This window comes from Tauraco erythrolophus, chromosome 2, assembly GCF_009769465.1.
Source record: "Tauraco erythrolophus isolate bTauEry1 chromosome 2, bTauEry1.pri, whole genome shotgun sequence".
Taxonomy (NCBI): Eukaryota; Metazoa; Chordata; class Aves; order Musophagiformes; family Musophagidae; genus Tauraco; species Tauraco erythrolophus.
This window is the reverse complement of record NC_141466.1, coordinates 5,821,811-5,835,723: the sequence shown is the minus strand read 5'-3', so window position 1 is coordinate 5,835,723 and position 13,913 is coordinate 5,821,811. Positions and strand designations below refer to the sequence as shown.

At 41.3% G+C, this 13,913-nt stretch overlaps 1 protein-coding gene across 1 annotated transcript in view; it reads right to left on the bottom strand.

Moving 5' to 3' along the window:
- Nucleotides 1-13,913, bottom strand: part of IFNGR1 (interferon gamma receptor 1) — a 30,034-nt gene that overhangs the window by 10,979 nt on the left and 5,142 nt on the right. The window contains exons 2-6 of the mRNA XM_086631221.1: nucleotides 4,584-4,704; nucleotides 4,008-4,180; nucleotides 2,339-2,499; nucleotides 1,436-1,613; nucleotides 260-372 (exon numbers count right to left, since the gene is read on the bottom strand). Of these exons, the coding sequence (XP_086487347.1) occupies nucleotides 260-372; nucleotides 1,436-1,613; nucleotides 2,339-2,499; nucleotides 4,008-4,180; nucleotides 4,584-4,704 (746 nt within the window). The remainder of the gene's footprint in view (nucleotides 1-259; nucleotides 373-1,435; nucleotides 1,614-2,338; nucleotides 2,500-4,007; nucleotides 4,181-4,583; nucleotides 4,705-13,913) is intronic.

The following is a 13,913-nucleotide window of genomic DNA, read 5'->3' as shown; positions in this document are numbered from 1 at the left end:
ACACACACACACACTAAGTTTTTAAGAACTAAGTTCTTGAATCGGACCAACTACTGCTACTTCAGTTAAGAAGAAATTGAAGTCTAGCCCTAAAACAAATACAAGGCATCTGGCTGCAGAAGCTATCAGAATATTATACTAGTATAAATGATAAACATCTATAAGACTATGGTTAAAAAAAAAAAAAAGGCATAAAGATGTTATAGTTATAAAAGTTACCTAGTTGGATATGAAAAAACTGTCTGAAGTCTGAACTTACCAAAGACTTAGGCAGCGTTATGTTCTTTTTCAGCGTCTTGCAGCTACAACATACTGTCAAAATTAGACTCAGGCTCACAATAAAAACACACAGAATGATGATATCTCTTTTGCCTAAGAAGTTAAAGCAAAATCTGTTAGGAAATTTGGAAAAATAAACCACTGCTGTATCATTTAGAACAACTTCAGAAACTGTAATAGCTCAGAATGCTTAGTTGTAATGTGTGAATTCATCAATTTTCCATCTTTTTTCACTCAAGAAAACTTTATTTATAAAGTATCATATCAAGTAAATAAAAATTAGAATGACAGAAGATTTTTCAATTTATATAAATACAATCATGTTTTCACAGAGGTAAAGGAATTTTATAGCTAATTTTTTGTTCCTTATAGACGACAGATGGGGATGAACAGATTTGTACTTTTTGCAGGTGATAGCATATTAACTGACATAATAATTACACGTAGTCTACATACAATAAAATTAAAATGTGAAATCTTCCAAACGATAGATTTGTTAACTATTACTAGTAAGATTCCACTAGTTTGACTCTCCTTAATGTCCTTCCCCTCAATCTTCTCTCTCTTTTTTGCTCTTCTGCATAAAAGAACATGACTGCTTTTATGAATTTTATCTCTTTTCTTTAGAGAAGTTTTGGGCCATAAAGAAGTAACATTAAATAAGTTGGGTCACCAGCTGCCTTTGCTCTCTTTAATGAAGAAAAAGATGTCAATACCTCAAATTTACAACTACAAGTTTATAGTTGCTTCAAACTCAAGAAAGTCTATGTTTTACTCAGTAATGAGATTGAGCAAAAATCTGTTTGTTAGAAGACACAGTGCTTCTGAAAACCGTATAACTCGGTAAATGATCCATTTGTCATTTGTTAATTACACCAATGATGAGGTGCAATGGAAACAGGTTTTGTAATACCAATGAAGCAGGAAAAGCACCTCAAAAAAACGTTAGGGTTACTTGAAAATAATACATGATCTTTAAAAGTCTTTAGAACTGGGAAAGCGCATTTGCAAAAGAATGACTGTGCTTTCCCTTTTTTCATATTCTCCCATAGGCATCCACGTCATCCCATGGCTGTATCAGAGCTTGAATATGCTGCTACAACAGACCTCTGGTAAGACTCAGTATGTTCTTACTAAAGTTTTAGAATCCTCTTACTCAATGTCTGCTTGACAGGAACATGAATGCAGCTTTCTTCCGACGGGGCGCTAACCATCAGATCACCATATAAACTTCCCTTCGCTGAAACACAGTAAGTGGAACCTTCAGCAGGAATTGGGATGCTGAGGCTACATTTATACATCGTACAGTTGTCTTCAGAGAACACTTCTTTAGTCTGCAAAAAATGAAAGACATTACATCATCTGACTCAATACAACAATATAAATGTTAAAGTACCTTCCAAAACTTAAAAAAATGTTAAAACACCATCATGCTTTAACATGATACGTATTAACATCATGTACGTGCCTTGTAAAAGCTGTGTGAACTTTAGCTATCAGCTTACAAGCTACCTTAAGATGTTTTATTTGATCAGACCATGGCACTTTCAGCTAAAATTTGTACTGTCCATAATCTCGATTCACATTCCTAATTCACTTATAAAACTTGTAGCTGGATATGAAAAGGTGACTGTAAATAAATATGCACACTATCATCTTCAAATCCACCCTCCATGATTGCTAAATAAAGTGGTATCAGTATCTTGAAACATAATCTTAATGTTTATCTAGACAAGTGAAAGGGGCACACGTAAAGTTACCAATGTTTCAGCACGTGTGCAGAAACAACAGCACAGGCTCCAGTAACTCTATCTTGTGTATAGCTAATGCAATAATCTCATTTTTGTTACAAGATGCCCATTTGTACAACTAAAATCCACACCTTCCAGTCACATATCTCGCTGTGAAACACACTTGACATTTTAAGGTTTCAGCAGGCCTATGATAGGTTCAACTGTTTTTTTGGTATCTGTTGGCTCTGTCACAGGAGTGAACCCCTTGTTTATGCGTTTAAGGTGAATGAGTATTTTTAATTTGAAGTTTTCATTTTGGAACTTACCTGATTTTTACTATCCCAAAAAGTCACCAAATATGAGAGCTCTGAATAAACATCTGTGATCCAAGAAAGCAGCTCCACAGATGGGAATGCAGGATGGTAAATATCAACCATGATTTTATCACTGTGCCTTGAGAGATTCAGTTTTGGTGGTCTTATTTTTCCTGTAACACATTGCACTTTGCTATTAGGCCAAAGCTTTTAACATAAAATATGCTATTTATAGTTAGGCTTTCCAAAATTCATCAGAGATTTGAGAAGAATTACATGTTTATTTCAATGCTGTTAATATTGCACAGCTGTGACACTTAGAAGTAGCAGTGGCATTTGGATACATTGATGAACCTGCTTCTAAAATGGGAACAGAGATTGTCCATGCAGAATTTCACTGTTAAGCAATCCAACTTTCCTATACACAAAGTCATAAAAATTCAGCTCACTGACAACAGAAAAAAACTAACAAAGCAATTAAACATATATATGTGAACGAAAACGGAACACAAAATACCACTGACTAGATCCCACCACAAATCATGCCCAGCTAAAAGCAATACTGTACTGAAACAAAGGGCATCTGAAAATCTAAAAAAATCTCATCCTGAGCAACAGTACTTCGGAAACTCGTTTTCCCATGGCAATGGCCTACGTGAATTTCTGGTGTCTAAAGACATGTCAGAACCCACGAGTTTCTTGCTTGAATGGGAATACGATGTTCTCTCCCTTGTCCATACACGGCTACCAGTTTTCTGCAAGCTGTTCAACTCTGCATTATTACCAGACTTCTGTCCCTTTGTCAAACACCAGAAACCAGCCACTGATTCCAAGTCATGGGAATATTGGGTGGGGAGGGAATCATAGCAGAAAACAAAGACGGACTCCACTTCTTCAGCTCGGCAATGCAGAAATCCAGCTCTATCTAAAGCACAGCCCAACTCAAGGAGAATCTCATGGGCAACGTCCTGCCCGAAAGCTACATGTTGAGTATGGAGCAGGCACAAGAGGAAGTCTCTCAGTCTTTCCTCACTCTGCTGTGTCTGCTTTGCACTGCCCACACAATGCTGGGCCTGCCCCACTCTTTTGGACAGGATGGCCTGGAGTCTAGCCACACAATTTACTTTCACCATATTGATGTGAAAAACAGTGATTTCTCCTGAAGGAGCCCAAAGGATTAACATTAACATCCATTAACATGGATAACTGTTAGTTATCCAGCTACAGTGGACTACCATAGCTTCTAGATAGTATCTAGACACCCAAAGCTCTCAGTACATGGGATTACAGTATCAAGCAAAGCATCACCAACCACCCAAAAACTACTTCAATGATGCCTAAAGGTCTACAGCTTCCAGTGGCAGTTTCCTACCCTAAACTGATGTCTGGGATATCAGGCAAGAATACAGCAAGGATGCGCAGAGTGCACCGTCAGCATCACTTTCTTGCTGTTAGAAGTTTTGAAAAAACATTCAGATATCACAGTGACAGGGCAAATGAGTCCCTCCAGGGGCAGAACTACAGAAGTTCGTACTGAAAAACTATCATGCTTCATTTCATCCTGGACTCCTGACTTTACGACATTCCCAAATGACACACAATAATACAGGGAAAAGGACAATTACTAACTTTTTAAAATTTGAGGAAAAAATTACAAGGTTTAGTTTATGATGGAACTTACCATGCCTTTGCAAAATAAACTCATTTGTCTCAACGTACTCAGACTGTTGTGACCCAACAACAGCTTTAACTCGAAACCAGTGAGAGTCAAAAGGACCATGTACTTCCCTTGAGAGATCACAAAAATGAGCTGAAATGTTCACACAAGTTGAGACGATCTTATAGCGACCTAAACTGTAAAACAGATCAAGTAATAGTTAACACCATTTCAATTGCACAATATTGTACACTACACTGCCTGTGACAAAATATCTGCGAGGGTGACCGAGCACTGGCACAGGTCGCCCAGGGAGACTGTGGAGTCTCAATCCCTGGAGATATTCAAAAGCTACCTAGATATGATCCTGGGGAACCTGCTCTAGGTGATCCTGCTTGAGCAGGGAGGTTGGACCAGATGGTCCCTGCTAACCTCAACCATCCTGTTATTTGACAATTTTTGCCTTAATTTACACTTAGGCAACCTTCACCCTACATGACTTCATCATGCAGAAACAAAAGAATTTACCATGGACTGATTGCTTTTATATGCTTCTAGAGAATATCAGGTATGGGAAATGACAAAAGTGTAAGAACTTACTTGTAAGGTTTGATTTCCACAATAAAATGAGGACTTTCAGACTTGTTTTCAGGAGGGTACTTCCAATGTAAGATAGTTTGGAAATTGTTGGATGCTACTTCAATCTGCGTTGGTGAAAGCACTAGAAGAAACAGAACAATTGCACTTTGGTAAACAGTCCTAGTTAACATAGTAACAGCCAAATATATTTCTATTTGCAAAAGGCAACATGTTAGAAACGACTGGAAAAATCAGACATAAAAACCACAAGTACTTCCCCCTAAATGGACTAGTTTGTCACCAGTATGAACACACATGAGCCCTGCAAGCTGATTTATTATTCTTCTCTCCTACAGAGACAGCTTTCTTCCTGTTTGCAACCCAGAACCTCAGGTAACTCATGCCCGTTGAGAGTAAGTCCATCAGATAGCCCATATTAGGTCCATAAGCTATAATGACTGTACTCCTATGTTGGTTTATACCAATGTACCAGCAAGACAGATAGTATGAATTTACTGACATTAGAGGAGATTAGCCAAGCTCCTGTAGATTTCTCTTGCTCTTCAGAAACTGAATCAGAGGCGGGGAGCCAGGGGGAGCAGGGAGAGGATACCAAAGCTGCAGTATCAGGGTCTGTGCTCCAGAGGAGTCCTACTAAATCCTACTCCCTCCGGACGCAGCCTTGCCAAAGGACAACAGGCTTGCTGGGGAAAGCCTGGATTCAACGTGAATTGTTGACAATGCCATTTCTAGCACTCCAGCAGTATTTTTAGAAAGCTGTCGTGATGACAATAAACTACTATCATTTGTAGCGTAGTAAGAGATACAATAATAAGCAGCAGAACTGTTTCCTTGTACAGCAAGCTTCTGTTCTAAGCACCAACAGGGATTGGGCGAGCCACTGCAGAGGAAGGAAAATTACATGATCCTGTAACTATTGAAGGCTGTCCCATGGCATTCAGGAGGAGAGAAAATGAAGGTTACTCAATCAATTTTAATTGCTACTTCTTAGCTTCTCAATGTCTGGTTTGACATCCTTAATATTCTCTTAAAATAGCTTTTGTGAAATGCTGACAGGTAACTCATATTTACCTGCTCTAGATTGCTACGTGTTCACAAAGCAAGTGCTCCAACTTCACTGTGATATATTGAGGGAAAGTAAACAATTTACACATCTTGAGAACAAGACCACAAAGATAACACTCTACAGAAAGCAATACACAGAGTCTGAGATATGCTATTAACCACGAAGATTTGATACACGTAAAATACATCACCCTGCGAATGGTGCTGTGGTTTAGTTATGTTTTAATATGTACAAAAGTGGTATTTCAGTTATTGGAAAAAACGAACACAATCATCAAGTTCTCAACCACAAGAAAAAAAGGTGACAAGTTGACAGAAGAGGTGTCAAAGCACACAAGCATTACTTCAAGTATTTAGTTTTAAGGCACAGTGTAGTAAGCCTCACAAAATTTTACTGTTGTGTACTATTATACAAATAAAACTACACTTTAAAGAGTGGAAAATGAAATCCCAGAACATATTTGAACTGCCAGTCGAAGCTACATGGCTTTTAGTTATGCAATTACACACCATTTTGCTTTCTTCTCCCTCATTCTTCCCCCATCCTCCCATTTTTATTTCGTACACAGAGTTGCTACCCTGGATTTCAAGAGACAAACTTTAAGCTACTCAGGGAGCTACTTCGCAATACCCCTAGGAATCTGAGGGCTTAGGGGTCCATGACTGCTGGTCAGTTTTAAGAACCATCTTTTAGAAGCACAGGAGCAGGCAATCCCATGGTGTTATAATCAAGTAAGCAGAGCAGAAGACCAACTTGGCAGAACAGGAAACTCCTCCTGGAACTCAGGAGGAAAAACAAATTGTGTGATCTCTTGAAGCAAGGTCAGGCTTTGCAGGAAGATTACAGAGTTATAGTTTGCATATGCAGGGAGGCTCTACAGAGGGGCCTGGACAGACTGCATTGATGGGCCGAGGCCAAGTATATGAAATTCAACAAGACCAAGTGCCGGGTCCTGCGCTTGGGCCACAACAACCCCCTGCGGCGTTACAGGCTTGGGGAAGTGTGGCTGGAAAGCTGCACAGCAGAGAAGGACCTGGGGGTGCTGGTCAACAGCTGATTGAACATGAGCCAGCAGTGTGCCCAAGCAGCCAAGAAAGCCAACGGAATCCTGGCATGGATCAGAAACAGTGTGGCCAGCAGGAGCAGGGAAGTGATTGTCTCCCTGTACTCAGCACTGGTGAGGCCACACCTGGAGTACTGGGTCCAGTTTTGGGCCCCTCACTTCAAGAAGGACGTTGAGGTGCTGGAGCGGGTTCAGAGAAGGGCAACGAAACTAGTGAAGGGTTTAGAGAACTTGTCCTATGAGGAGCGGCTGAGGGAGCTGGGACTGTTTAGTCTGGAGAAGAGGAGGCTCAGGGGGGACCTTATCGCTCTCTACAATTACCTGAAAGGAAGTTGTAGGGAGATGGGGGTCGGTCTCTTCTCCCACGTTATGAATGACAGGACAAGAGGGAATGGCCTCAAGTTGCACCAGGGGAAATTTAGGTCAGATATCAGGAAAAATTTCTTTAGAGAGAGGGTTGTGAAGTATTGGAACAGGCTGTCCAGGGAGGTGGTGGAGTCCCCATCCCTGGAGGTGTTTAAAAACCATGTGGATTTGGTGTTGAGCAACATGGTTTAGGGACCCTGACAGTGCAGGGTGAATGGTTGGACTCGATGATCTTGAAGGTCTCTTCCAACCAGACGATTCTATGATAAGACACAAAAGGCCAAAGCTGAACTAGAGTTGAAATTGGCCAGTGCTGTGTCAGACAACAAGAAATACTTTTTTAAGTATGTTAAAAGCAAGAGGAGGTCTAAGGAAACATTGAACTGATAGTTGTTGAAGATGTTCATCTGACCAACAGAGACGAATTAAAACCAGAGGCATTCAATGCGTTTTTTATTGCTTCACTCTTTGATAATAGACCCTGGGCTGCCCAGTCCTCTGAGTCAGAGAACCTCGAGTGCAGGAACAGTGACTTCCCATTTGTGGACACAGAAATTGTAAGGGACCAGTTGCATCAGCTGAATGTTCCTAAGTCCACAGAGCCTGATGCAATTCACCCCAGAGTACTGAAGAAGCCAGCAGATGTTACAGCAGGACTTGTCTCGATCATCCTGGGAGTCCGGGGAGATCCTTGCTGACTGGAAGCTAGCTAGCATTATTCTAATTTACAAGAGGGCATGAGGGAAGAGCCAGGAAACTAGACTTGTTAGTCTAACCTCAGTACCGGAAAAATTATGGAGATCATAATGGGTGCTACTAAAAGACATTTAAAGAACGATACAACCACTAGGCACAGTAAACATGGGTCCACAAAGGGAAAGTGCTGCTCAACTACTACATTTCTACAATAAAGTCACCTGTCTAGTGGATGAAGGGAAGATGGTGGATGGTTCTTCCAGATTTTAGTAAGGTTTTTGACACTGTCTTTCACAGCATTCTTCTGGACAAGTTGGTCAACTGTGAGATGAGGAGGTATCTGGTGCACCAGATGAAGAAGTGGCTGAACAGCAGGGCTTAAAGTGAACAGGGCTACATCTGGCTCAATTCTAGGGGCTGTTCAATATTTTTACCAATGATCTGGATACAGGAGTTGAATGCAACTTTAGCAAATTTGCTGATGATACTAAACTAGGAGGTGCTGTTGAATCTCTCAAGAGATGAGAGGCCTTGCAGAGGGATCTAGATAAATTGGAGCATTGGGCAATTATCAATGGCATGAAATTTAACAAGAAAAAAAGACTGGATTCTGCACATGGGATGGAGTAACACTGGACACAAGTATCAACTGGGAGAGGAGTGGCATGGAAATGTAATACTAGGCAGTATTTGTGAATGCTGAGCAACCAACTAGAGCTGAAAAGAATCTACCAAGTCACTCCTTCACACCTCCATGAAAGACTACTTAACCTAATTCTCTGCTCTTCCATCCAGAGATGATTTTTAATATGCTCCAGCTCTGAGACTACAACGGAATTAGCAGAAAGTAAGCTTTCCTCACTAAAAGACAAGTTTCTTCACAAACTATATCACCATATAAACTACTTACCAGCCACCAGGAATGTCACCACCAACAGGTTAAGATCCCTAATGGCACTACAAGTTGGCCTTGATCACTTACAGGAACGAGCTTACACACAGTATCAGCTTGTGTTTTTCATCCTCACTTCCAAAAACTTCACTTTCAGTGATTAAGTTAGCCAAGCACTATCTCCCTCTCTGATCTTTACTCCATATCCTCAAGACAGACATAGAGGATACTTTTCAGTATAAGCTGAGAAGCTGAAAGTCATAACCTTACTTACAAACAAAAACCAGTAAAGAAATAGGTTTATAGCACACCTCCTCTCATCTCATTAACCTCTCCATGTTTCACAGGCCAAGAATTATCTCCCCCTCTTTTTTCAGGAGATGACACCTTATGACACCTTCTACCACTTCTCTTGTTCTCTACAGACACCAGCCACATTGTCTCTTGGGTGGTCTAACAGATATGTAGTAAAGTCAAAAGTAAATTGTTCTCAGCTTGTATTTATTTTTGAGGTTTGCTGTTCTACTTTAAAGCCAAAGCAGCTTGAAAACTTATCTCCTTTCCCTAATTATAATGGTTATTTTCATGAAAGACTTATTTCTACTTGCAAACCTTACATAACCAATTTGAGTCACCAAGGACCTTACTCTTCGGGTCAATTAGCAATAGAATCATAGAATGGTTTGGGTTGGAAGGGACCTCAAAGATCATCTAGTTCCAACCCCCCTGCCATGGGGAAGGACACCCTCCACCACACCAGGCTGCTCAAAGCCTCATCCAACCTGGCCTTGAACACTTGCAGGGATGGGGCATCCACAACTTCTCTGGGCAACCTGTTCCAGTGCCTCATCACCCTGAATGTAAAAAGTTTCTTCCTTATACGTAATCAAAATCTACCCTCTTTCAGTTTAAAACCATTGTCCCTTGTAAAAAGTCACTATAAACCCTTACAAAAAATCCCTCTCCAATAATACACAGAAACTTGGCTCAAGTCACAGCAGCTGAAGATGCAGGAGTGAGCGCTCAGCACTGCAATAGTTCAGACCAAAGGAATTCAAAAAAGGCATGAAAAATGATTAGCTTGTGATCACACATGGAGATTCTACTTTTAACGCCTTGGCCAGACAATTCTAATCTCTTTCTTCAGGCTCGTTATCCTTCCTGCCCGCCCCCGCAAGGGTCTTCATTGTCCAGCTCACAGCCCCTTTACTCAGGATGTTTATCCAGCTTCTAATGATTTCTCCTCTGGCCAGTTCCCCATCCTGTGCCGGTGCAGAGACACACCCTGGGGACGCCTCAGCCTCACTTCACTCCAGCATCAAGACTACAGAGCACAGAGAACACTGCAGACTTTGGAAGTGTTAATGTTTACACTTCACACACGCTATTTCTGCATCCTGCCAGTTAAAATGCCATCGCACATTTATACTTATAATACTCTTTTACTTAACCTCTAATGAAGCATTATTTTTTTTAACACTGTTCTATGTTGTTCAGCAAGCCCACCTGGAGGAAGGTGCCGCAATGGTAGTCTTTAAACATAAAACAACTTCTACTTTATAACAAACACAAATGCAGCAGCAACACTGCTGCAAATCAAGGTGCAAATTCAAACAGTGAGAAACTACATGTGGAAAAAGTGAGAAGAAAATCGATGAGCAAATCACGCTGTGATGCATGATACAGGACATTCAATGAGTTCTAGTCTGCTCCCAGTTCAAATGCAGTGATTTCCATCTGCAGTTAGTCCTGTTCACCTTGGCTTGTAATAACAGCAATACCAGCTGGTAGAAGGGCAAGGGAGACGTCCACAAGAATGATTTTTTTTTTTTTTCACAGAAATATTGCATTAGTGAACAACATAAGAGGAACTTCTGACGGCAGCTCTATACCCAGAGAATAAAGGAATAAAAGGCGAAGGTAGGCCAGTCAGATTTACATTTCTTTAAGATGACTAAAAGAAACTAAGCATGCCTGGATTTTGAGGATGAAGAACTGGAATGTTGGAAAGCAGAGGTAGGAGTAAGGGAGGGGCAAAAGCAAAGCACAAGCATGATCACAGGGTCACCTAGAAGTTGAGCATTTAACAGAGAACAGATGTGGGAATGCAACCACGTGGTTTATCTCAGCAAACTCACACCTGCATCACTTTATGACCAACATACATAACTCTGAAAGAAATGTAAATATTTATTTGTTGATATACAGACAGCACAGACTAACTGAGGCAAAGTCCGGAGCAGGTGTAACTACTGTGGGATGTATGTGTATATATACAATCAAGTATCTTCTTAATGTGCACTTAATTAATTGCTTTTAAGTTTGGGAGACTTATACATCTTTAGCAAACTTGCATAGCGGACAGGGAGGAAATACATGCGGCAGGAAATTAAAAACCAAATACCACTCAAAGACTCTCGTTTCACTGCAAATACCTGCTGCTTGGTTTCAGGCTGCTAAGAAGTAAGGGGTTTTTGTTTTTTTTAAAAGTAAGAGGAACAAGTGTAGCTAGCTGCATGTTCGAAGATTAAGGAAGATTAACTTCTAGAACCAATCCACTAGTTACACACAATTTATGATACAGTTCTGCTTCAAAAACATCAAACTAGAAAATGCTTGCTTATATCTACAAGTCTAACTTGTCTTGTTTTGTACATTCACTTCCCTAAGTCAAAAACACTGCACATCTTTCACAAATCTCAGCAGGGCCAGACACATGCAAACTGAGAAAGACTTCTTCTATACTAGCTTGAAACCAGTCTACCTTGTTCACTATATAAATGTTCCTGAACAATACTACCTATGGAAAGTACTCACAGAATCACAGAATGTTAGGGATTGGAAGGGACCTCAAAGGATCATCTAGTCCAATCCCCCTGCTGGAGCAGGACCACCTAGATCAGATCACACAAGAACGCGTCCAGGCGGGTTTGGAACATCTCCAGAGAAGGAGACTCCACAACCTCTCTGAGCAGCCTGTTCCAGTGTTCTATTACCCTTCCCAGTAAGAAGTACTTCCTCATGTTTAAGCGGAACCTCCTATGTTCCAGCTTAGATCCATTTCCCCTTGTCCTATCATTGGATGCCTCTGAGAAGAGCCTGGCTCCATCCTCATGACAGTCACCCTTACTCGTGAAATACGAGTTTGAAGCAGCCATATATTCAATAAAATCTATTTTTAAAGCATATACAGAAGGACTTTTTTTTTATATATATATGCGGACATCCCACCTGTTCATTGAGCCTTAGTAATGCTTCGCCTAACAGCAAAAAATAAATCAACGAACTGGAGAAGGAGACATTTCAGAGATGTGAAAATGAGACAGCTTTTAAACTGATGTTATATATCTTGTGCAACACCGAAGTTCCTTCTCTCATTCTGGCAGAGGCCACGAGGCATTACTGTATATCCAGAGGCACCACTGTTCAGGGAAGTGGAATTTAACTGCAAGTGCAATAATGCATGTAACAGAACCAGGTCTGACGAGTCCACAGTGCAGACTGTACAGCTATCTGAGACAACAGTGACTTGAAGAACCACAGAGACCGCTCAAGCTGCATGTGTCTATTAAAGATCATTTAGGCGCTGAAATACAGACTGAAAGCACAAATTGAAAGCTTAAAAAGACAAACAAATTAAAAAAAAAAAAAGTAAAAATATATTTTGAAAATCTCCTTTGTTGGAATTCTGTGAAAAACAAACAAATCTTTATAATTCTCAAGTGATACATCACAGGAAAACAGTTTTAAGCCATTTTAACAGGCTGAGATGGAGCTTTGCTGTGGATTCATGTCAAGTGGGTAACTGATCATCCAGCCTGTTAAAAGACAGTCAGATACAACACTAAGAAACCACCTTCTGTGTCCCTGACCTGGAAAATGGTGTGCCTTCCTTATGCCAGCCTTGTGCTCCATCTGGGCTCATATACCCACTTTAACTGCACCCACAAAGGGCAGCAGCTTTGGTGACTTCACAACTGTAAAGAAGTGATTCTCTTTAGCTTTCACCACCACTGAAGGAGAAGACAAGGCAAACAAGATCAGGTAAATCTGCACTACCTAAGAATGCTTCTGCAGGACTCTCCAGCAATACACAGAGGGGAAAAAAAAAAAAAAAGGAAAAAAAAGAAAGGAAGGAGGCAAAAAGGCAGCCTATACCCCAGAAAATGAATTCAGAGAGTAGCACGTCTGTGCTAAGGGTGAAAACAAGGCACGTAAAAAATAGTTTAGTCTGTTTCTGAAAGCTGCGTTTTCTTCTAGAAGGGACCTCTACAATCACTTAGAGCCTCACTTCAGTCATAGATTCATAGATTTCTAGGTTGGAAAAGACCTTAGAGATCATCGAGTCCAACCATCCCTAATCCCCATTAAACCATATCCTCAAGTAGCTCATCCACCCTATTCTTAAACACATCCAGGGATGGGGACTCAACCACTTCCCTGGGCAGCTTATTCCAGTGGCTGACAACCCTTTCAGAGAAGAAATACTTCCTAACATCCAACCTGAATCTCCCCTGACTAAGCTTATGCCCATTTCCTCTTGTTCTATCTCCCATCACTAATGTAAAGAGCCCTTCCCCTACCTCCCCACCATCTTTTCTCAAGTATTTATAGGCCGTAATCAGGTCTCCCCTCAGCCTCCTCTTCTCCAGGCTAAACAGCCCCAACTCCCTCAGCCGCTCCTCATAAGTTTTATTTTCCAGCCCCTTGACCAGTTTAGTTGCCCTTCTTTGGACTCGCTCCAGGAGCTCAATATCTCTCTTAAAGCGAGGGGCCCAAAACTGGACACAATATTCCAGGTGCGGCCTCACCAGTGCCGAGTACAGGGGCAGGATCACTTCCCTGCTCCTGCTGGTCACACTATTCTTGATACATGCCAGTATCCCATTGGCCTTTTTGGCCACCTGTGCTGGCTCATATCAAGCCGGTAGTCAACCAACACCCCCAGGTCCTTCTCCGCCAGGCAGCTCTCCAGCCACTCCTCCCCGAGCCTATAGCGATGCTTGGGGTTTTTATACCCCAAGTGAAGGACTCTGCACTTGGCCTTATTAAAGCTCATGCCATTGGCCTCAGCCCAACGATCCAGTCTGTTCAAATCCCTCTGAAGGGCCTCCCTACCCTCAAGCAGATCAACACAGCCTCCCAGCTTGGTGTCGTCCGCAAATTTACTGAGGGTACATTCAATCCCCTCATCCAGGTCATTGATAAAGATGTTAAACAGAACTGGACCCAGCACTGAGCCCTGGG